This window comes from Scyliorhinus torazame, chromosome 8 (assembly GCF_047496885.1).
Source record: "Scyliorhinus torazame isolate Kashiwa2021f chromosome 8, sScyTor2.1, whole genome shotgun sequence".
In the NCBI taxonomy this organism is placed as follows: Eukaryota; Metazoa; Chordata; class Chondrichthyes; order Carcharhiniformes; family Scyliorhinidae; genus Scyliorhinus; species Scyliorhinus torazame.
This window is the reverse complement of record NC_092714.1, coordinates 102176946-102200937: the sequence shown is the minus strand read 5'-3', so window position 1 is coordinate 102200937 and position 23992 is coordinate 102176946. Positions and strand designations below refer to the sequence as shown.

The 23992-nt window shown below is 46.8% G+C and overlaps 1 protein-coding gene across 1 annotated transcript in view; it reads right to left on the bottom strand.

Moving 5' to 3' along the window:
- LOC140428015 (glycerol kinase) overlaps nt 1-23992 on the bottom strand; it is a 203857-nt gene that overhangs the window by 57699 nt on the left and 122166 nt on the right. The window contains exon 14 of the mRNA XM_072513963.1: nt 4858-4954. Coding sequence (XP_072370064.1) covers nt 4858-4954 — 97 coding nt within the window. The remainder of the gene's footprint in view (nt 1-4857; nt 4955-23992) is intronic.

The following is a 23992-nucleotide window of genomic DNA, read 5'->3' as shown; positions in this document are numbered from 1 at the left end:
GGTGCCCCCGGCTGGGGAGGAGGGGATGTGGTGGTTCCTGGATGGGTTGGAGTTACCCCAAAGTGGAGGAGGGACTGGTTCAGGGTTTAGGGGCCCCAAGTGGGCTGAGGGAGGTGATTGATGGTATGGGGGTGATGCAAGCAGGTTAAGGCCCTGGGGCTGGATGGGTTCACCGTAGAGTTTTATAAGAAGTTTGGGGCGGACCTGGGGCCATTGCTGGTGAGGACGTTTAATGAAACGAGGGAGAGGGAGGAACTCTCCCCTCCATTGTCACAGACTTCCATCTCCCTAATTTTAAAGAAGGATAAGGATCCTGAGCAGTGTGAGTCGTACCACCTGATATCATCATTGAACATAAATGCAAAGTTATTGGCAAAGGTGCTGGCATCGCAGATTGAGGACTGTGTGCCGGGGTGATAGGCGAGGATCAGACAGGGCTTGTGAAGGGAAGGCAATTGTCGGCGAATGCATGAAGGTTACTCAATGTAATTATGATGCGTCAGAGAGGCAGGAGGTAGAGGTAATCCCAGAGCTGAAGGGGTTAGATTACGAGGAGAGGTTGCATAGACTGGGACTGTACTCGTTGGAATTTAGAAGGATGAGGGGGGGATCCTACAGAAACATATAAAATTATGAAGGGAATAGATAGGATAGATGCGGGCAGGTTGCTTCCACTGGCGGGTGAAAGCAGAACTGGGGGGCATAGCCTCCAAATAAGGGGAAGTAGATATGGACTGAGTTTAGGAGGAACTTCTTCACCCAAGCTGCTATCAAAGGACGAAATAGGGGGAGGAGAAGGTGTTGGATATCTATAAGGAATTGATGGGAGTGGGAGGGAGCCCTGATGGGGGACATTAAGCGCAAGTGGGAGGAGGAGCTGGGAGGGGAGGTGGGGGTCGAGACGTGGGCAGGGGTTTTACGGAGGGTGAATGCATCCTCGTCATGTGCGAATTTAAGCCTCGTTCAGTTTAAGGTGGTGTATAGGGCTCATATGACAGTCGCGAGGGTGAGTAGGTTCTTTGAAGTGGTAGAGGATAGGTGTGGGCGGTATAAGGGGGTTAAAATGGGGAAGGTGGGATGTTGGTCAGGGAGGCAGGTGGGTTGTGGTTGTTTCTTGAGTTGTTTTGTTGTTCTGATATTTTGTGTATATATGTTGAAATGCCTTGAATCAAAATATATATATTTTTTTTTAACGGCACAGTGGCTAGCACTGCTGCTCACAGGTCTAGGGTCCAGTGTTCAATTCCGGCCTCGGGAGCCTGTCTGTGTGGAGTTTACACTTTCTCCCCGTGTCTGCATGGATTTCCTCCGGGTGCTCTGGTTTCCTCCCACAGTCCAAAGATGTGCAGGTTAGGTTTGGACATGCTAATTGCCCCTTAAGTGTACAAAAGGGTAGGTGAGGTTACTGGGATAGGGTGGAGGGGTGGGCTTGGGTGCTCTTTCCAAGGGCCGGTGCAGGCTCACTGGGCCGAATGGCCTTCTTCTGCACTGTAAATTCTATGATTAGTACAGTAGTGTGGGATAACATTCGCTCGAAACAGCAAGATGCTGAATCAGTTTGGGTAGGTATAAGAATTAGGAGAGGCAGTGGTCACTTATGAAGTAGTACATAGCCCCTGCCCGCCTACCCCATCGCCCAACAGTAGTTACACTGTAGGACAGAGTATACGGAAATAAATTAGTACATAAGAAAGGCACTTCAATAACCATGGATGACTTTAATCTCCCTATAGATTGGACAAATCAGATTGGCAAAAGGCACCATGGAAAATAAGTTCATAAGAGTGTATTTAAGACAATTCCTTAAGAGCAGTACATTCCAGCAGCAACCAGGGAGCAGGCTATTCTAGGTCAGGTAATGTTCAATGAGTCAGGATTAATTAATAACCTTATAGTAAGAAGCTTCTTGGTGACATGAGGCTAGATGTCATAGGAATCAAAACATAACAGAATTGCACATTCAGTTTGAAAGTGAGAAGTGTGGTTCTAAGACGTGTTTTAAACCTAAACAAAGATAATTATAGAGGTAATAATAATAATAATCACTTATTGTCACAAGTAGGCTCCAATGAAGTTACTGTGAAAAGCCCCAAGTCGCTATATTCCGGCGTCTGTTCGGGGAGGCTGGTATGGGAATTGAACCCACACTGCTGACCTTGTTCTGCATTACAAGCCAGTTATTTAGCCCACTGTGCTAAACCAGCCCCTAGATGAGGGCAGAGTTGAATAAAGTGAAGTTGGAAACTAGGTTAAAAGGTAGGACAGTGGAAATGGAGTGGCAGACGTTTAAGCTATTAATAATGCGCAGCAAAGATATATCCCAATGGAGAAGAAGAGACTCTAATGATGCATCACCTGTGGTTAAATAAGGAAGTTATGGATTATATCATATTAAAAGAAACATTGTACGAATCAGGGGTAGGTCAGAAGATTGGACAGTTTTTAAGAAACTGACTAAAAATAATAAAGAGGGAGAAATTAGAGCATGAAACAAAGCTAGTTAGTAATATAAAGAAATATATAAGAAATGCTTATTGTCACAAGCATTACTCCAATTATTTAAAAAGGAAAAGAATAACTATAGTGAGTATTTTATTCTCCAGAGAGTCTGGGGAACTAATAATGGAAAACTGAACAATTACTGTGTGTCTGTCTTCAATGTAGAAGACTGAGAAAATGTCCCAAAGATACTTGAAAACCAAGTGCCGAAGGGGAAGAAAGAACTTAAAACAATCTCCATCACCAAGGTATTAAAATAAGTAACTGCAGAGATACCCGAGGAGTGGTTAAATTTTTTCAAAATTCCTTAGATTCTGGAAGGGTCTCAACGGATTGGAAAATAGTAAATCGCCTTATTCACAGGAGGGAGACAGACAGCAGGAAACTATAGGCCAATTAGCCGTGCATCTGTCAGGGAAATCGGTTGAATCCATTATTAAAAAGGTTACGGCCGGATACTTAGAAACTCATAATGGGATCAGGCAGAGTTAACATAGTTCTGTGAAAGGGAAATTGCATTTATCTAACTTAGAGTTTTTTTGAGGAAGAAGCACAAGTAAGGTGGCACATCAAATGTTCCTATACAAATTAAGAATTCATGGTAACAGGTTAGCTTGGATAAAGGATTGGTTAGTTACCAGGAAATAAAGAATTGGGTTAAATGGGTCTTTTTCAGGTTGCAGGTGTAACTCGTGGAGTGCCACAGGAGTTACTGGGGCCTCAACTGTATACAATCTACATCAATTACTTGGATGAAGCAACTAAATGTATAGTAGCTAGATTTGCCAATGACAAGTTGTCAAGAAGAGGTAAAAAGTCTACAAAGCGATATAGATAGGTCAAGTGAGTGGTAAACATAATAATAATAATAATAATAATCACTTATTGTCACAAGTAGGCTTCAATGAAGTTACTGTGAAAAGCCAGAGTATAATGTGGGAAAATATGAACTTGTCCACTTTGGCAGGAAGCATAGAAAAGCAGTGTACTATTTAAATAGAGAGAGATTGCAGAACTTGGTAGTGCAGAGGGATCCGGATGCCCCATAGATGACTCACAAAATGTTAGAATGCAGGTACAGCAAGTGATTAGGAAGGCAATGGAATGTTGGTGTTTATTGCGAGGGGAATGAAATGTAAAGGTAGGAAAATTTTACTGTAGCCCTACTGGGCCTTGGTGAAAGTGCGCCTGGAGTACTGTGTAAAGTTTTAGTCTGATTTGAAGAAGGATATGAATTAGAAGCAGTTCAGAGGAGGTTCATTCGAGTCATTCCTGGGATGAAGGGCTTACCTTATAAAGAAACACTGAACAGTTTGGGGCTATACCCACTGAAGTTAGAAGAATGACAGATGATCTGATTGAAAAATAAAAGATCTGAGAGGACTCAATAGGATGAATACAAGATGCTTCCTCTTGTAGGAGAGACTAGCATTAGGTGATACATTCAAAAAGTCTCACTCTTAAAATGGAGATGAGGAGGAAATATTGGAGGCTGGGTCATTGAATTTATTCAAGGCTGAATTAGATGCCTTTTTGATCGACGATGGAATCAGGGGTTAAGGGGGGGTAGAGACGGAAGTGGGGTTGAGACCACAATCAGCATGATCATATAGTGGAGCAGGCTCAAAAGGCTGAATGGCATACTCTTGCTCCTAAATTCTCTCTATTATTGTACAGCTCCGGTATTGTCAATTTGTCTGTTCAATGAGATTACCAAGGACATTATACAATAGATCCAAAGAATTGCCTAGTGGAAGTGAAAAAATACATAGATGCCAGAAATATCGTACATGTTTCAAAACCAGTTTGTCATCAACAAGGCATGTATTACCTGCTCATTTTTACACTTCTAAAGTTGATGAAAAATATTTCAGACTATTTAAATTGGTGAAACAATTAGTTACAGGCTATGATTAACACAATAGAGTGTTATTCAGATTTAATCCAGGAATCAAAACATGTTATCTCAGATTTGAAAATATATTTTTAGTATTTAAAAAACTGAGTATTTATTAATGAGCAGAAATAACAATTCAAAATCACATGAAAGTGCAGGATCAAAAAATCCCATACCAGCCTCCCCGAACAGGTGCTGGAATGTGGCGACTAGGGGCTTTTCACAGTAACTTCATTTGAAGCCTACTTGTGACAATAAGCGATTTTCATTTTCATTTTCATTCATTAAAACTACTGAGTACAACCCAGAAGCACACAATGGAAGAATATGTTGCACCGCAACAGCCAATGGTTTCCAGAGATTAATACATTGCCATTACAATATTAATACTGCTGCTGTATACTGAAACCAAGAATAACCGGTTCTGTTTTTTGATATGGGTACAAAAATAAAGCTCTTACCCTCTAGCAGTAGGATCCCAATATGGTGCATATAATCCTGAGAAAGCTGGAACGAAATAGCAACCATAAGAGGAACCCACTGAGGCAGCAAGCTTCTCTGAAAAATAAAAGGTTGCAGCAATAATTAACATTTGTCAAAATCAAAAATATGATTCCCAAATCAAAAAGAAGATTTAGAATTATTGCATTTTGGAAGGTAATGGTAGAAGTTGGAACCCCTAACTTCCCGACTATTACACTTATTTTATATTATATCTCCATGGCAAACACCCCTCCATCTCAAAAATTATCAATTTGAGGCAAGCAACTTGTAGACCCAATTTTCAGTTGGCAGCCTTTCACCCTGTAAGACAATGTTTTGTGCCGTGGCGATCAACTCTATGTTAAGCATCAGCGGCCCCAATTTGGCAAGGCAATCCCAGCCACATTTACTGCAGAGGAAGACAATGGGCTGGGGAGGTGCAGGATTCACTGGCTTCTATTTTCTCTGGACCCTCTTTTAAAAAAAAAATAATTTTCATTAAAGGTTTTCATAAAATATCAATAACAAAATGAGAAAGAAAAAAGAACCCAACAGGGTTAAGTACAAAACACAATCTAAAAAAGCAACCCCCCAAACCCCTCCCCCCGTACCTAAATAATAAATTAACATTAACACCCCGACTTAAGACAACAGGTGTATACACCCCCTCAGACTCTCCAGTGTAAATAACATAAACAAAAATAAAGTAACCCCCCCTCGAGCTGCTGCTGCCATTGACCAATGTCTAGCGTTCTGCCAGAAAGTCTAAGAACGGTTGCCACTGCCTAAAGAACCCTTGTACCGACCCTCTCAAGGCAAATTTCACCCTCTCCAATTTAATGAACCCTGCCATATCGCTGATCCAGAATTCCACGCTTGGGGGCCTCGCATCTTTCCACTGAAGAAGAATCCTTCGCCGGGCTACCAGGGACGCAAAGGCCAGAATTCCGGCCTCTTTCGCCTCCTGCACTCCCGGCTCCTCTGCCACCCCAAATATTGCGAGCCCCCAGCCCGGTTTGACCCTGGATCCTACCACCCTCGACACCGTCCTCGCTACGCCCTTCCAAAATTCCTCCAGCGCTGGGCATGCCCAGAACATATGGGTGTGATTTGGTGGGCTCCCTGAGCGCCTAACACACCTGTCCTCACCCCCAAAGAACCTGCTCATCCTTGTCCCGGTCATGTGTGCCCTGTGCAGCACCTTAAACTGTATGAGGCTGAGCCTCGCGCATTAAGAGGAAGAGTTCACCCTCCCTAGGGCATCTGCCCACGTCCCCTCTTCGATTTCCTCTCCCAACTCTTCCTCCCACTTACCTTTCAACTCCACCACTGAGGCCTCCTCCTCCTCCTGCATCACCTGGTAAGTTTCCGAGATCTTCCCCACTCCCACCCACCTCCCCAAGAGCACCCTGTCCTGTACTGTGTGTGGCAGTAGCCGTGGGAATTCCACCACCTGCCATCTGGCAAACACCCTTACCTGTAAGTACCTCAAGGTGTTCCCCGGGGGAAGCCCGTACTTCTCCTCCAGCTCACCCAAGCTCGCGAACTTCCCGTCCACAAACAGGTCCCCCAACTTTCGTATGCCTGCCCTGTGCCACCCCGAAAACCCTCCACCTGTTCTTCCTGGGGCGAACCGGTGGTTCCCCCGTAATGGGGTCCACGCCGAGGCCCTAACTTCCCCCCTATGCCGCCTCCACTGCCCCCAAATTTTGAGGGCCGCCACCACCACCGGGCTCGTGGTATACCTCCTTGGATGGAGCGGCAGCGGTGCCGTTGCCAGCGCCCCCAGACTCGTACCCACACAGGACTCTGTCTCCAGCCTCTTCCATGCAGCCCCCTCCCTCTCCATCACCCACTTGCGCACCATTGTCGCATTGGCGGCCCAGTAGTACCCAGAGAGGTTGGGCAGCGCCAGCCCCCCCCCCATCTCTACTCTGCTCCAGGAACACCCTTCTCACCCTCGGAGTCCCTCGCGCCCACACAAACCCCATTATACTCCTGTTAACCCGCCTGAAAATGCCTTCGGGATAAACACGGGGAGGCACTGGAACAGGAACAAAAACCTTGGGAGCACCGTCATTTTGATTGACTGCACCCTACCCGCCAGGGACAGTGGCAACACGTCCCACCTCTTGAACTCCTCCTCCATTTGCTCCACCAGCCTTGTAAAGTTAAGCCTATGCAGGGCTTACCCCCAAATATGACCTCCTGGCCACCTGGACCCCCAAATATCTGAAACTCCTCTCCGCCCTTTTTAGTGGGAGCTCGCCAATCCCCCTCTCCTGGTCCCCTAGCTGAACTATGAACAGTTCGCTCTTCCCCATATTGAGCTTGTACCCCGAAAAGTCCCCGAATTCCCTAAGCATCCTCATTACCTCTGGCATTCCTCCCACCGGGTCCGCCACATACAGCAGCAGGTCGTCCGCATAAAGCGACACCCTATGCTCCTCCCCACCCCGCACCAACCCCCTCCAGTTCCTCGACTCTCTCAGTGCCATAGCCAGGGGTTCAATCGCCAGTGCGAAGAGCAGGGGGGACAGGGGACACCCCTGTCTCGTCCCTCGGTGCAACAGAAAGTACTCGGACCTCCTCTTATTTGTGGCCACACTCGCCATCGGGACCTCGTACAACAGCCTAACCCACCTGACAAACCCCTCCCCAAACCCGAACCTCTTCAGCACCTCCCACAGGTACCCCCAATCTACCCTATCAAAGGCTTTCTCAGCGTCCATCGCCACCACTATCTCCGCCTCCCCCTCCCTCGCCGGCATCATGATAACGTTCAAAAGCCTCCGCACATTCGCGTTCAACTGTCTCCCCTTCACAAACCCCGTCTGGTCTTCATGGATGATCTGTGGCACACGATCCTCAATCCTCGTGGCTAAGACCTTCGCCAGCACCTTGGCATCTACATTTAGCAAGGAAATCGGTCTGTAAGACCCACATTGCAGGGGATCCTTGTCCCGCTTCAGGATCAAGGAGATCAGTGCCCAGGACATCGTCGGGGGTAAAGCCCCCCCCCTCCCTTGCCTCATTAAAGGTCCTAACTAACAGCGGGCCCAACAGGTCCATATATTTTTCTCGAACTCGACCAGGAAACCGTCCGGCCCCGGTGCCTTCCCCGCCTGCATGCTTCCTATCCCTTTGATCAGCTCATCCAGCCCAATCGGGGCCCCCAGTCCCGCCCCCAGTCCCTCTTCCACCTTTGGAAACCTCAATTGGTCCAGGAAACGGCCCATCCCTCCCTCCTCCCGTGGGGGCTCGGATCGGTACAATTCCTCGTAGAAGTCCCTGACGACCCCATTGATGCCAACCCAACTCCGCACCACGCTCTCTCCCCTGTCCATAACTCCCCCGATCTTCCTAGCTGCGTCCCGCTTCCGAAGCTGATGCGCCAGCATCCGGCTTGCCTTTTCCCCATACTCATAGACCGCCCCCTGGGCCTTCCTCCACTGCACCTCCGCCTTCCTGGTGGTCATCAGGTCGAATTTGGCCTGGAGGCTGCGCCTCTTCCTCAACAATCCTTCCTCAGGTTCTTCCGCATACCTCCTGTCTACCCTCACCATCTCCCCCACCAGCCTCTCCCTCTCCCCCCGCTCCTCGTGGGCCCTGATGGGAGATCAGCTCTCCCCTCACCACCGCCTTCAGTGCCTCCCATACCATCCCCACTCGGACCTCCCCGTTGTCGTTGGTCTCCAAGTACCTCTCTATACTTGCTCGGACCCGCTCGCTCACCTCCTCGTCCGCCAACAGCCCCACCTCCAAGCGCCACAGCGGGCGCTGGTCCCTCTCCTCCCCCATCTCCAAGTCCCCTCAACACTAGCCGCCGCCGGCTTCCTACCCGTCCTAGACCTGGAGCGATCCAGTGCAGGATCCAACACCGTGTTAAAGTCTCCCCCCATTATCAGGCCCCCCACTTCCAAGTCTGGGATCCGACCCAACATACGCCGCATAAAACCCGCATCGTCCCAGTTCGGAGCATACACATTGACCAGTACCACCCTCTCTCCCTGCAACTTACTACTTACCATTATGTACCTACCGCCATTATCTGCCACAATGCTCAACGCCTCGAACAACACCTTCTTTCCCACCAAAATCGCCACCCCTCGATTTTTGGCATCTAGCCCCGAGTGAAACACCTGACCTACCCACCCTTTTCTCAGTCTTACCTGGTCTGCCACCTTCAGGTGTGCCTCCTGGAGCATAACCACATCCGCCTTGAGCCCCTTCAGGTGCGCGAACACGCGGGCCCGCTTAACCGGCCCATTCAGTCCCCTTACATTCCAGGTTATCAGACGGATTAGGGGGCTACCCGCCCCCCTCCCCCGCCGACTAGCCATGACCCCTCCTCGGCCAGCCACGCGCCCACACCCCACACCCGGCCCGTTCCCCACAGCGGCATACCCCCGTCTTGACCCACCCCACTCGCTCCAGCTTCTTCTTGATCTTAGCACCAGCAACTCGATTCCCACCCACCCAGCCCCCACCCCTGGCTAGGACCCATCCTAGCTGGCTTACTCCCCCCCCATTGCACTTCCGCAAGTCAGCTGACCCCGGCCACTCCCGCCTCCCCTTCGACTCCTCCCATTGTGTGGCACACCCTCCTCTCCCGCTCCCCATTCACAGGCTCTCCCCTCCGTTCTAAGCGCGGGAAACAATCCTCACTTCCCCGCCCCGGTCCCGCCCCCCCCAGTCTTTGGCGCGGGAAAAAAGTCCCGCGCTCTCCACCTATCAGGCCCCGCCACCAACCAAAACAGTGCCCAACCCACCCCATCCACCCTCCCCAACCCGAAAGAGAAAAACACAGAGAAAAAGAAACCCAAAACAATGCAAAGGCCCCCCCCCACCTCCCGAACCAAAAATAGGCATAACATATCCACCGCAGTCCCCAATCGCCCATCCCGACCCTCAGTCTGTGTCCAGCTTCTCGGCCTGAACAAAGGCCCACGCCTCCTCCGGAGACTCAAAATAATGGTGCCGGTCCTTGTAGGTAACCCACAATCGCGCCGGCTGCAACATGCCAAACCTCACCCCCTTCCTGCCTTCCTGTGCAGCACCGCCTTCGTTCGATTGTACCCGGCCCTCCTCTTCACCACCTCCGCACTCCAGTCCTGATATATCCGAACCTCCGCGTTCTCCCACCTGCTGCTCCTCTCCTTCTTGGCCCACCTGAGCACACACTCTCGATCGACGAACCGATGGATCCGCACCAGCACCGCCCGCGGAGGCTCGTTAGCCTTGGGCCTCCTCGCCAACACTCTATGGGCCCCTTCCAGCTCCAGGGGCCCCTGGAAGGACCCCGCTCCCATCTGCGTGTCTAACATGGTGACCACATAGGCCCCCACGTCCGGCCCCTCCAGCCCCTCCGGGAGGCCCAGAATCCACAGATTCTTCCGCCTCGACCGATTCTCCATCTCCTCGAACCACTCCTGCCATTTCTTGTGGAGCGCCTCGTGCGCCTCCACCTTTACCGCCAGGGCTAAGATCTTGTCCTCATTGTCAGAGATCTTTTGTTGAGCCTCTCGGATCGCCACCCCCTGGGCCGTCTGTGTCTCCAGCAGCTTATCAATAGAAGCCTTCATCGGCTCTAGCAGGTCCTTTTTAATCTCTCTGAGGCAGCGCTGGATACCCTCCTGTTGCTCCTCCGCCCACTGCCTCCATGCTGCCTGGTCTCCGCCCGCCGCCATTTTGTCCTTCTTCCCTCCCTTCTTCCGGTCCACCACCACCTTTGTCACCCCGCTCCTAGTTAAAGCCATATACTGACGGGGAACTATTATTAACTCCTTCCCACACAGGGAAACGTCGAAAAAGTGCCCTTGGGGGCCCTGAAAAGAGCCCAAAAGTCTTGAGAGGGAATCCTTTTGGCAGTGTTCGCTTCACCAATCTGCCCCTAAATGTCCGTGGAAACTCCTGAAAAAGGTCTAAGTGTCCGTTCCAGACGGGAGCTGCCGAATGCGTGACCTACTCCTCCATGGCCGCCACCTGAAGCCTCGTCCCCGCTTCTTCAGTGGCCCTGGTGAGATCTTTTCACAGTTGTTCCCTCTGCTGTTAGAATTCACTTTTGATAAAGGTCCTCAGGTCAGTTTGCAGCTTTAAGCTTGCCCTTCCCCCGCTTGCATGCTGGAAGGGGCCCTGTTTATCCTGTTGCAGCCAAATCTTCCACTGCTTCTGCCGGGCCTGGCAGCCAAAAGACACAACACTCCTGGGGGACACCGTCAGGGGAGTGTTGCAGTCCTCTTGCCACACCGGGAAATGTCAAACAAATGCCGTGGGGGCCCTGCAAAAGAGCCCAAAAGTCGGTTCCAAGCGGGAGCTACCGAATATGTGACCTAGCTCTGCATAGCCGCACCCGGAAGTCCTCTCTGGACCCTCTTAGCAGCTGGTGAGCGTTCTGTTTCTGCTCACCTCTTTCAATATCAATCTGATCAGTCAACCTCCAGATGTCACAGGCGTCAGCATCTGGCTCCCAGATATCGGTGTGAATGTTGGGATGACTGGTCCAGAGGTAAACTCCTCCAGTTTCTTATGAGTCCTGACTAATACCCCCAAATTGTTATGTCCTCGGGTGAGGAGGGGTGAACTTCTTTCTTCAACTATCTTGGTTGGTCGCAACAATGTTAAGTTAAAAAAGATCCCTTTCCTCGTGGATACCTTTTCCCACTCAAAATGTATTTATGTTTTAAAAGGAGCCAATTTAACCAGATTTTCTCGAGTTGAAAAAAAATGTTTATTGGTTACTAAAAGGTGAGAAGAAAATGATAAAATGCAATACACATAACCACAGGTTAGAAATGAGCAGCGAGTCCCAACATAAAAGTTAAGAAATACCAATCAGTCTTTGGCTTGTCCACAAGGAATAGATGGTGAAACGTTGCAGCTGTTAAGTTGGCGATTTCAGTAGCATTGACTTTGGCAGTTGAACAGTTGGTTTGGAGATTCTCGGTTCTGCAAGTTAGCTGAAAGGAGTAGTCCTGTTTCCTTTTCAACAGTGGCTTTGCTGATTTATGACTTCTTTCCATCAATCAGAGAGAGATCTTTTTACCTGCAAGTGAGGGATGCCTAGTGGATATTCTTCAGATGTGAGCTTCACAGCACAGAAAAACTAGAACACCAGACTAGCACACAGAGATCAGAATTTCAGTTAGCTTTTAACCCTCTTTTCTCCTGTATTCCTGGAAGGGGAAAAACGCAAACATCTCTTCCACCCAGAACTTCTTTCTTCTAATTCACACATGTCCAAAATCTGGAATATAACTCACAGGAGATAGGCTCTACTGGAATTTGCCTCCATTATCTCTGCAAACACAGAAGGTTACAGTTCAGATTTGCAATGTGTGTCTTCCTTTGAAGCCTCTCTTTCTGAGGCTCCTTGACATCTTCCAGGTGCGGCATTCCATGATTTATTTCGGGACGGAGTAGAATCCACCCAGGAACTTTCCACAGTCACTGAATTACATTCTCATTTACAAGTTCAAATGACTTTAAGTAATTTGGGGCTATGATCCATTGCCAACTTGCCTGCAAATGTCCTTGTAACAGAGGCAAGGATGCTCAAGGGGGTCATGACCTAGTGACCAGTTCACCAGACAGAAGATCTTTGGACATACAACCATCATCCATCTGATGAATGTGTCCAAACCAACACAGATATCATTGACTGAGCAATAAGTATATGCTGATGGAGTTATCACACTCCAAGACCTCTGAATTGGTGACCTTGTCCTGCCAAGAGATGCTGAGGATAAGTCTAAGACAATGAAGGTGAAAAAAAACAGCTTTTTCACCTGCTTAGCATATGTTGTCCAGGTCTCCCACTGTAGAGGAGTATGCTGAGGACGCAGGCTTGGTAAACTCACAGGTTGCTATTGTTTCATATTCTCTTACTCAGCTTGGACATAACAGCTGCAGTTGAGAGATTGCTGGTAATTGTAGAGCCTGGATATGTGAAGCTATCAACAACCTCCAGCGTGAGTTTGTCAATGCTCATAGATGGTTGTATGGCAACGATCTGGACCATGATACTTGCCTTCCTGATGCTAATGGCCAAACCAAACTTCATAGGCGTGAGAGTCTGTCAATTTACCTCAGAAGGTGTTCCGCGGCATGGAGTGTAGCATCACCTTTTATACTATAAATATGGCAACTGCACATCTTCCTCTGTAGCGGCACAAATTTGAATTGTCCAGTGCGGGGTTATCTTTAAATGGAACAATATAAATTTACAGCATAGGATTTGGCTCATTTGGCCTGGATTTTACAGTCAAAATAAAAGCTTTGGTATACTTGTATCTCACTGAGAAATTCACCATTGAAACACACGAAACATGTGAAGTTGCATATCTGCCCTCTAAATACCCATAAAAGGTTGCGGCTTCTTTATTCTGGTGCATGTGGATTTTTATCAGTGTAATAAGTCTCACTTACTTAAAAATAATCTCCTCCGCTCTGAAAAGAAATGTATACAAGTGTGAAGTAATCCCACCTTTCTTCCCCTCTCATTATTTTATTATCTGTGATAATATATTGAATAACTTTTCCAACTTACACCTCCTATTCTGGACTCTGTGTCTCAGTAAGAACTTCTCGATCTGACTGGCGAGACAACAATATTATTTGCCCGTTCACATAGACCCTAGACCCCTGTACAGGGCTTTGGGATTTTATTTAGTAGTTACCTGTGCAAAAGTCCATTTGAAATTATGTGGTAAGTGCAAGTGTCATGAACTCCTGTTGTTCTGGAGCTGATCAATTAATTCCACTCGCCCTATTTTGCCCTATATCCCTGTAAGTTTATTTCTCTTCAAATATTTTTCCAATTCTCTCTTTATTATGACATTTAATCAGTTTCCACTGTCCTTTGAGGCAGTGCATTCCAGCTCACGACAAAAATGATTTTCATGTGACCTCTGGCTCTTTTGCTATTTACCTTAAATTTGTTCCCCCCGGATACTGACCCTCCTACCATTGAAAATTATTTATCTTTATTTACTCTATGAAAACCATGTGGGCTTTTGAGCATCTTATCAAACTCTCTGCTCCAAGGAGAAGCGTCCTAGCTTCTCTAGTTTACCCATGTAATTGAAGTCTCTCATATCCTGGTACCATTATAGTTAATTCCTTCCAAATCATCTCCAATGTTTCGATATCCTTCCAAAACTCTGGTGCCCAGAATAGAGCACAATGCTCCAGTTGAGTCCAAACAGCGTTTTATAAAGGTTTAGCATTTGTCTTCAGTGGTATTGTTTGAAGGATAAGAGTTAAAATGAAATGAAAAATGCTTGTCACAAGTAGGCTTCAAATGAAGTTACTGTGAAAGCCCCTAGTCGCCACATTCGGGCGTCTGTTCGGGGAGGCTGGTATGGAAGTTAGCCAGAATAAAAGGCAGAAACCCCGAAATAGAGGAGACAGCATCGTGAGCAGCAAATATAGAATACTAAACTGACAGTACAAATAAATTGCTATTTCACCTGGAAGAAGTGTTTGGGGCTCTGGGGATGTGAGGAGTACAAATATTGAATTTCTTCCAGTTGCATGGGAAGGTGTCAGGAAAAGAGGGGAGGTGCTGAGGATGACACAAGGTTGCCCTGGAGGGAACAGTTCCTTCAGAATTTTAAAAGAGAGATGGGGAAGATATGTTTAGTGGTGCCATAATGCTTGAGCTGCCTTCAGTTGCCCTCTGTAGCCAGACTCTCAGGAAAGGAGATACAGGCTGGACCGCTTTTCTCTTTGGGAACAAAAAAGGCTGAGTGGTGACCTAATAGAGGCCTGAAATTACGAAAGTTATGAAGTTTTGATAGCATGGTTAGAGAATGCTTCCGCCTGTGGAGAACATAATTAAATGCTTTCAACATAAAATAGTCATAAAGAGACCCAATAGAGAATTCAGAAGAACCCCCCCCCCCGCTCCAAGACAAAAGAGTTGTGGGAATGTGGAATGGACTACCAAAGCTAGTTAAATCAAATAGTATAGATGTATTTGAGTGGAGGCTATATAAGCGTATAAGGGGAGAAAGGAATTAAAGATAATAATGACAGGTTTAAATGAGGAAAAATGAAAGGCTTGAGTGGAGCACAAATGCTGGCACAGACTGTTTGGGCAGAATTACCCATTTGTATACTATATCCTATGTAATCCCTGGATCAAAGTCTTCCCCATCTGCCCCAACGCATAACAAGCCCTTTCTGTTTCTTCCAAATTCACGTTCCAGCTATGCCCCTCCCTCCTGACTATTTAACTTCTCTAAATCTTTTCATTGAGATCTATTGGCCTGACATCGACCATCTTGATTTCTCTTCTACTCTCACTCACTTTAATCCATCACTCTCTGAATTTATAGCACTGTGTTCTCCCAGATCCAACCCTAATATTGTCTTTAACCATCTACCAAGGGTGGGGCTGCTGCTGTTTTGGCAAAATAACCTCGCCTAGCAGAGACTGATTGCCAACTCGTTGATGCCTCCTCTGACCTTCTCTTGGACCATGATCCCACAACCAAACACCAAGCCATCATTTCCAAGACTGTCACTGACCTATTTTCATTTGATGATCTTCGCTTCATGACCTTCATTCAACCTCATAGTCTTCCACTCCTGCACAGGTCATTTCTATACTTCCTTTGGAAAATTCACAAACAGGACTGCCTTGACAGACCCACCACTTCAGCCTCTTCCTGTCCCACAGAAATGATTTATTCCCATTTACCTCTATTTTTTCTCCTTGTAGTCTCTTTCTACTAATATCAGTGACTCTTAGACCATCCTCCACTATTTTAATGTTTTCCTGACCTTGGTTGTCTACTTTTCACCACGTACGATCAATCCTCCTACATCTCTAACCCCCAACAGGAAGGCCCGAGGGCGCTCATCGTCCTCCTTGAAAAGTGGTCCAAGCCTACCCTACCCATCAGTATCCTCCTCCACTTTGTTGAACATATTTGCACATTGAACAACTTCTTCTTTGGTGCAACTTACTTCCTCCAAAGAAAAGATATGGGTCCTAGCCATGCCTGGCTTTTCGTCTGATATAGAACAAAGAAAGGTACATCACAGGAACAAGCTCTTCAGCCCTCCAAGTCTCGCCGACCATGCTGCCCGTCTAAACTAAAATCTTTTACACTTCCGGGGTCCGTATCCCTCTATTCCCATCCTATTTGTCAAGATGACCCTTAAACGTCACTATCGTCCCTGCTTCCACCACCTCCTCCGGCAGCGAGTTCCGGGCACCCACTTCCCTCTGTGTAAAAAAACTCATACATCTCCTCTAAAACTTGCCCCTTGCACCTTAAACCCATGCCTCCTAGTAATTGACCCCTCTACCCTGGGAAAAAGTCTCTGACTATCCACTGTCTGTGCCCCTCATAATTTTGTAGACCTCTATCAGGTCGCCCCTCAACCTCCGTCGTTCCAGTGAGAACAAACCGAGTTTATTCAATCTCTTCAATATTCAATCTTATTCAATATGTGGAAAATCCTTTGTTCCTGTTCTATCCATATCTCCTCCCTCAACTCTTTTTCTGATGCAAGTCATGAGTTGTTGCAATCCCACACAAATGTCCCAATCTTTGTTTCCTGTACAAAGATTTAATGCAATTTACATTTACTGTATTTACCTCCTGCTTTTGAGCATCTGAATCCAATTGGTTGAGTAATCAAGTAGCTGCTTGTCCTGCTTACCGATACCAGAGATCTCCTGCAGAGGGCAGTGCACTGGATATGAAAGTCAAAACATAGCAATCTTGACTGAAACGCCAATGAAAAGTGTCTCAGTAGCTGTGTGCAAGGAGGTAAAATTTGCAAAAGCCATTCATTTGTTAGTCGGCTGCATTTTAGTGCAAAAACTCATGACCTGCATCAGACAAAACACACAATATTGTCACTACAGCTGTTCAAGAAGGCAGCTCATCACCACCTTCTCAAGGGCAACTAAGAACAAAGAACAAAGAAATGTACAGCACAGGAACAGGCCCTTCGGCCCTCCAAGCCCGTGCCGACCATGCTGCCCGACGAAACTACAATCTTCTACACTTCCTGGGTCTGTATCCCTCTATTCTCATCCTATTCATGTATTTGTCAAGGTGCCCCTTAAATGTCACTATCGTCCCTGCTTCCACCACCTCCTCCGGTAGCGAGTTCCAGGCACCCACTACCCTTTGCGTAAAAAACTTGCTTCGTACATCTACTCTAAACCTTGCCCCTCTCACCTTAAACCTATGCCCCCTAGTAATTGACCCCTCTACCCTGGGGAAAAGCCTTTGACTATCCACTCTGTCTATGCCCCTCATAATTTTGTAGACCTCTATCAGGTCGCCCCTCAACCTCCTTCGTTCCAGTGAGAACAAACCGAGTTTATTCAACCGCTCCTCATAGCTAATACCCTCCATACCAGGCAACATTCTGGTAAATCTCTTCTGCACCCTCTCTAAAGCCTCCATATCCTTCTGGTAGTGTGGCGACCAGAATTGAACACTATACTCCAAGTGTGGCCTAACTAAGGTTCTATACAGCTGCAACATGACTTGCCAATTCTTATACTCAATGCCCCGGCCAATGAAGGCAAGCATGCCGTATGCCTTCTTGACTACCTTCTCCACCTGTGTTGCCCCTTTCAGTGACCTGTGGACCTGTACTCCTAGATCTCTTTGACTTTCAATACTCTTGAGGGTTCTACCATTTACTGGATATTCCCTACCTGCATTAGACCTTCCAAAATGCATTACCTCACATTTGTCTGGATTAAACTCCAACTGCCATCTCTCCACCCAAGTCTCCAAACAATCTAAATCCTGCTGTATCCTCTGACAGTCCTCATCGCTATCCGCAATTCCACCAACCTTTGTGTCGTCTGCAAACTTACTAATCAGACCAGTTACATTTTCCTCCAAATCATTTATATATACTACAAACAGCAAAGGTCCCAGCACTGATCCCTGTGGAACACCACTGGTCACAGCCCTCCAATTAGAAAAGCATCCTTCCATTGCTACTCTCTGCCTTCTTGTATTTCTGTATCCACCTTGCCAGCTCACCCCTGATCCCGTGTGACTTCACCTTTTGTACTAGTCTACCATGAGGGACCTTGTCAAAGGCCTTACTGAAGTCCATATAGACAACATCCACTGCCCTACCTGCATCAATCATCTTAGTGACCTCCTCGTAAAACTCTATCAAGTTAGTGAGACACGACCTCCCCTTCACAAAACCATGCTGCCTCTCACTAATACGTCCATTTGCTTCCAAATGGGAGTAGATCCTGTCTCGAAGAATTCTCTCCAGTAATTTCCCTACCACTGAAGTAAGGCTCACCAGCCTGTAGTTCCTTGCTCCCCTTCTTAAACAGAGGAACAACATTGGCTATTCTCCAGTCCTCTGGGACATCACCTGAAGACGGTGAGGATCCAAAGATTTCTGTCAAGGCCTCAGCAATTTCCTCTCCAGCCTCCTTCAGTATTCTGGGGTAGATCCCATCAGGCCCTGGGGACTTATCTACCTTAATATTTTTTAAGACACCCAACACCTCGTCTTTTTGGATCTCAATGTGACCCAGGCTATCTACACACCCTTCTCCAGACTCAACATCTACCAATTTCTTCTCTTTGGTGAATACTGATGCAAAGTATTCATTTAGTACCTCGCCCATTTCCTCTGGCTCCACACATAGATTCCCTTGCCTATCCTTCAGTAGGCCAACCCTTTCCCTGGCTACCCTCTTGCTTTTTATGTACGTGTAAAAAGCCTTGGGATTTTCCTTAACCCTATTTGCCAATGACTTTTCGTGACCCCTTCTAGCCCTCCTGACTCCTTGCTTAAGTTCCTTCCTACTTTCCTTATATTCCACACAGGCTTCGTCTGTTCCCAGCCTTTTAGCCCTGACAAATGCCTCCTTTTTCTTTTTGACGAGGCCAATAATATATCGCTCGTTATCCAAGGTTTCCGAAAATTGCCGTATTGATCCTTCTTCCTGACAGGAACATGCCGGTCCTGAATTCCTTTCAACTGACACTTGAAAGCCTCCCACATGTCAGATGTTGATTTGCCCTCAAACATCCGCCCCCAACCTATGTTCTTCAGTTCCCGCCTAATATTGTTATAATTAGCCTTCCCCCAATTTAGCACATTCATCCTAGGACCACTCTTATCCTTGTCCACCAGCACTTTAAAACTTACTGAATTGTGGTCACTGTTCCGAAATGCTCCCCTACTGAAACATCTACCACCTGGCCGGGCTCATTCCCCAATACCAGGTCCAGTACCGCCCCTTCCCTAGTTGGACTGTCCACATATTGTTTTAAGAAGCCCTCCTGGATACTCCTTACAAACTCCGCCCCGTCTAAGCCCCTGGCACTAAGTGAGTCCCAGTCAACATTGGGGAAGTTGAAGTCTCCCATCACCACAACCCTGTTGTTTTTACTCTTTTCCAAAATCTGTCTACCTATCTGCTCCTCTATCTCCCGCTGGCTGTTGGGAGGCCTGTAGTAAACCCCCAACATTGTGACTGCACCCTTCTTATTCCTGATCTCTACCCATATAGCCTCACTGCCCTCTGAGGTGTCCTCCCGCAGTACAGCTGTGATATTCTCCCTAACCAGTAGCGCAACTCCGCCACCCCTTTTACACCCCCCTCTATCCCGCCTGAAACATCTAAATCCTGGAACGTTTAGCTGCCAATCCTGCCCTTCCCTCAACCAAGTCTCTGTAATGGCAACAACATCATAGTTCCAAGTACTAATCCAAGCTCTAAGTTCATCTGCCCTACCCGCAATACTTCTTGCATTAAAACATATGCACTTCAGGCCACCAGACCCGCTGTGTTCAGTAACTTCTCCCTGTCTGCTCTGCCTCAGAGCCCCACTGTCCCTATTCCCTAGTTCTCCCTCAATGCTCTCACCTTCTGACCTATTGCTCCCGTGCCCACCCCCCTGCCATACTAGTTTAAACCCTCCCGTGTGACACTAGCAAACCTCGCAGCCAGGATATTTATGCCTCTCCAGTTTAGATGCAACCCGTCCTTATATAGGTCACACCTGCCCCGGAAGAGCTCCCAGTGGTCCAGATAACGGAAACCCTCCCTCCTACACCAGCTGGTTAGCCACGTGTTTAGCTGCTCTATCTTCCTATTTCTAGCCTCACTGGCACGTGGCACAGGGAGTAATCCCGAGATTACAACCCTAGAGGTCCTGTCTTTTAACTTTCTGCCTAGCTCCCTGAACTCCTGCTGCAGGACCACATGCCCCTTCCTGCCTATGTCGTTAGTACCAATATGTACAACGACCTCTGCCTGTTTGCCCTCCTCCTTCAGGATGCCCTCTACCCGTTCGGAGACATCCTGTGCCCTGGCACCAGGGAGGCAACATACCGTCCTGGAATCTCTTTCACGTCCACAGAAGCACCTATCTGTGCCCCTGACTATAGAGTCCCCTATTACTATTACTCTTCTGCGCTTTGACCCTCCCTTCTGAACATCAGAGCCAGCCGTGGTGCCACTGCTCTGGCTGCTGCTGTTTTCCCCTGATAGGCTATCCCCCCCGACAGTATCCAAAGGGGTATACCTGTTCGAGAGGGGGACAACCACAGGGGATTCCTGCACTGACTGCCTGCCCTTTCTGGTGGTCACCCATTTCTCTGCCTGCACCTTGGGTGTGACCACATTTATATAACTGCGATCTATGACGCTTTCCGCCACCTGCATGCTCCTAAGTGCATCCAATTGCTGCTCCAACCGAACCATGCGGTCTGTGAGGAGCTCCAGGTGGGTGCACTTTCTGCAGATGAAGCCATCCGGGACACTGGAAGCCTCCCGGACCTGCCACATCTCACAGTCAGAGCACTGCACCCCTCTAACTGACATTGCGTCAATGAATTAAAATTAAAAGTTTTTAAAAAAAAATTATATATATATATTTTTTAAAGTTACTGTTAACTATCTGTTTCCTAGCACTAGATTTCTAATATAAATGCGAAAGCTAAATATAGTACTCTCCGATCTCTGGCTTAGATACCCCTCTAAATTATAATTAAGTAATTATATTTAATTAGTTACCAATGCTTAATTTTTTTAAATTTAGTGTAGATTCCCAACCAGCCACTCAGGTCACAGCTTTTCTGTGATGTCACTTCAGTTTCCCCCCGACACACAATTTGAAAAAGGTATAAAAGTGAAAATGAGTAAAAATCACTTACTTACCTTCTGAGTGTCTTAGATGTTCTCAGGTTCTCCCCCTGACAGAGACTGCTCCTCCTCCTCCGAACGGCTCCCGAAACTAGGCCGCGATCTTTTAAAATCTCCGCTCTGACGCGCAGCTCCTGCGCTTTTTAAATCTCCGCTCCGACTAGGGACGGGCAATAAATTCTGGCCTAGCCAGCAATGCCCACATTGCATAAGTGAATTAAAAAACTTATTTTATCTAGAGCTTTATAAGGATTTACCTGTTATTTAAATGTTGTATCACAACGGACTGTATTCTCAGGGGACAAACATCAGAAGAGGGTATTCTTTGTCACCTCGTATCCAATTAGTTCTTTGCATTGGGGCTCAAAAATATGTGGGACAGAAGGCTCTCTCATTATAAAAGCATCACGATAGCTTGTACGACTACAGCTTTACATCTGCAATGTGCACTGATGGTGGGCAGACACTAATTATACATTCATTAGGGGAATGAAAGTTACATTCTTGTTCTTGAACACAGTTTAAATAAGGAGTTTGCTTGCAATATGTGTGAAATTAAAGGTTCCCTGGGATATGGAGAATTCTACAGTCCTGTTAAATGTTACGGCTTTCAGTCTCTGGACTCCTGTAGAAATGCAGAATGATATACAGTCATTCCTTAGACTGTATAAAGCTGTAACAATCACCCATTGTAGAAGAATCACAGGGCTGTGATCGTCACTACCTCTGGCAGCCTGGAACATACCAAAGCATAAAAATTAAATAATACTGTGACCTTCACTGCCATGAGCAATGGGAATGTGGTTATGCAGCAAGGTACGGGTTTCCGGTCCAGGAGGCCACAGATCTTTTTGTCAAAGCATAGCCAAATCACAAACTGGTGTTGGTTCATATGAATGTAGGATTCGTGCTCTCTTGGAAGACCTTGGGTGGATATGGACTCCTGCTGAGTCCTCCATAGCAGATGGTGTTGCTCTGCCTGGCCTCACCTCCCCTTATTCCTCATAAAGGCCAAGAGGCAAGATGCCCATGACCAAGGTTTCCAACAGGACTAAGTAGTAAAATATTTACTCTTTGTAGATTAATTCCGGAGAGGAACCCTGGGAAAACTATCAATATAGCGATGGTGACATCTTGAAAAAAATATGCCAGAAAGTCTCCTGATGTATCTCAAAAGTCCTTTATAAACAGTGCAGAGTCAATCTCCAACAGTCAATCTCTAGCTGTAAAAACCATTGGAAGCTTTCAGTAGCACTAAGCCCTCAACAACAACTTGGTAACTCCTGTTCAGCTGGTCGCTGTTAGGAAAGATGTATAGGGCACATTTCCAAAATGTGCAGATGAAACAAAATTTGGATGCATTGTGAACGGTGCGGGGGATAGTGTTGAACTTCAAAAGGACATAATTAAAATTGCTGGAATGGCATACAAGTAAGTGACAGGTGAAGGTCAATGCAGAAAAATGTGAAGTGATTCATTTTGGTATAATATGGAGAGATAATACAAAATAAAGGGTACAACTCTTAAGTTGTAAGGGGCAGCATGGTAGCATTGTGGATAGCACAATTGCTTCACAGCTCCAGGGTCCCAGGTTCGATTCTGCCTTGGGTCACTGTCTGTGCAGTGTCTGCACATCCTCCCCGTGTGTGCGTGGGTTTCCTCCGGGTGCTCCGGTTTGCTCCCACAGTCCAAAGATGTGCAGGGTTAGGTGGATTGGCCATGATAAATTGCCCTTAGTAACCACAATTGCCCTTAATGTTGGGTGGGGTCACTGGGTTATGGGGATAGGGTGGAGATGTTGACTTTGGGTAGGGAGCTCTTTCCAAGAGCTGGTGCAGACTCGATGGGCCAAATGGCCTCCTTCTGCACTGTAAATTCTAAAAATAAAAAAAAAGTGGGTATAGGAGCAGAGGGTGTATATGTGCATGAGTCATTGAAGGTGGTTGAACAGGTTAAAACAAAATAATCTTCATTATCACAAGTAAACTTACATTAACACTGCGATGAAGTTGCTGTGAAAATCCCCTAGTCGCCACATTCCGGCGCCTGTTTGGGTACAGCGGGAGAATTCAGAATGTCCAAATTACCTAACATTACATCTTTCGGGACTTGTGGGAGGTAAGGTTGAGAGTTCAGTTAATAAACTCAATGGTATTCTAGGCTTTATAAATAGGGAAATTGAGTACAAGAACAAGGAAGCTATGTAGAACTTGTATAGGACACCGATTTGGACTCAGCTGGAATAGTGTGTCCAATTTTGGGCACCAGATTTTTGAAGGACATGTGAGCATTGGAGAGAGTGCAGAAAAGATTCATAAGAATGGTTCCAGGGATGAGGAACTTCAGATATGAAGATAGATTGTAGAAGTTAAGATTTTCTTTCTTGGAGAAGGCCGAGATAACATTTGATAGAGGCATTCAAAATCAAGAGTAGATAGGGAGAAATTTTCTCATTTGTGAAAGGATCGAGAACGAGAGGGCACAGATTAAAGTAATTTGCAAAGGAAGCAAAAGTGATATAAGGAAAAATGTTTTCACGCAGTGGACAGTTAAGATCTGGAATGCACTGCCTTGACAGTGTGGTGGAAATAGGTTCAATTGAGGTATTCAAAGGAGAAATAGATTACTAATTGAAGAGGAAGAATGAGCAGGGTTACAGGGAGCGATGTCACTCAGTGAACTGCTCATTCACAGAGCTGGTGCAGACATGCTGGTTTGAATGGTCTCTTTCTGAACTGTAACAACTCTGTGATTTGAGGTTTAATTGAATTGCTATCCACCAACATGGCGTGCAGCCTCTTTAATGAATATCCTCAGGCAATTTGTCAAATAGTCCCACAACGATGATCCTCTGGGCAGTTGTTGCCAGCACTGCTTCAATTCTGTTACCAAGATGTATCTTGCACTAAACAGGTTTCGCAACTTAAGGCCACATCTTGGCCAAT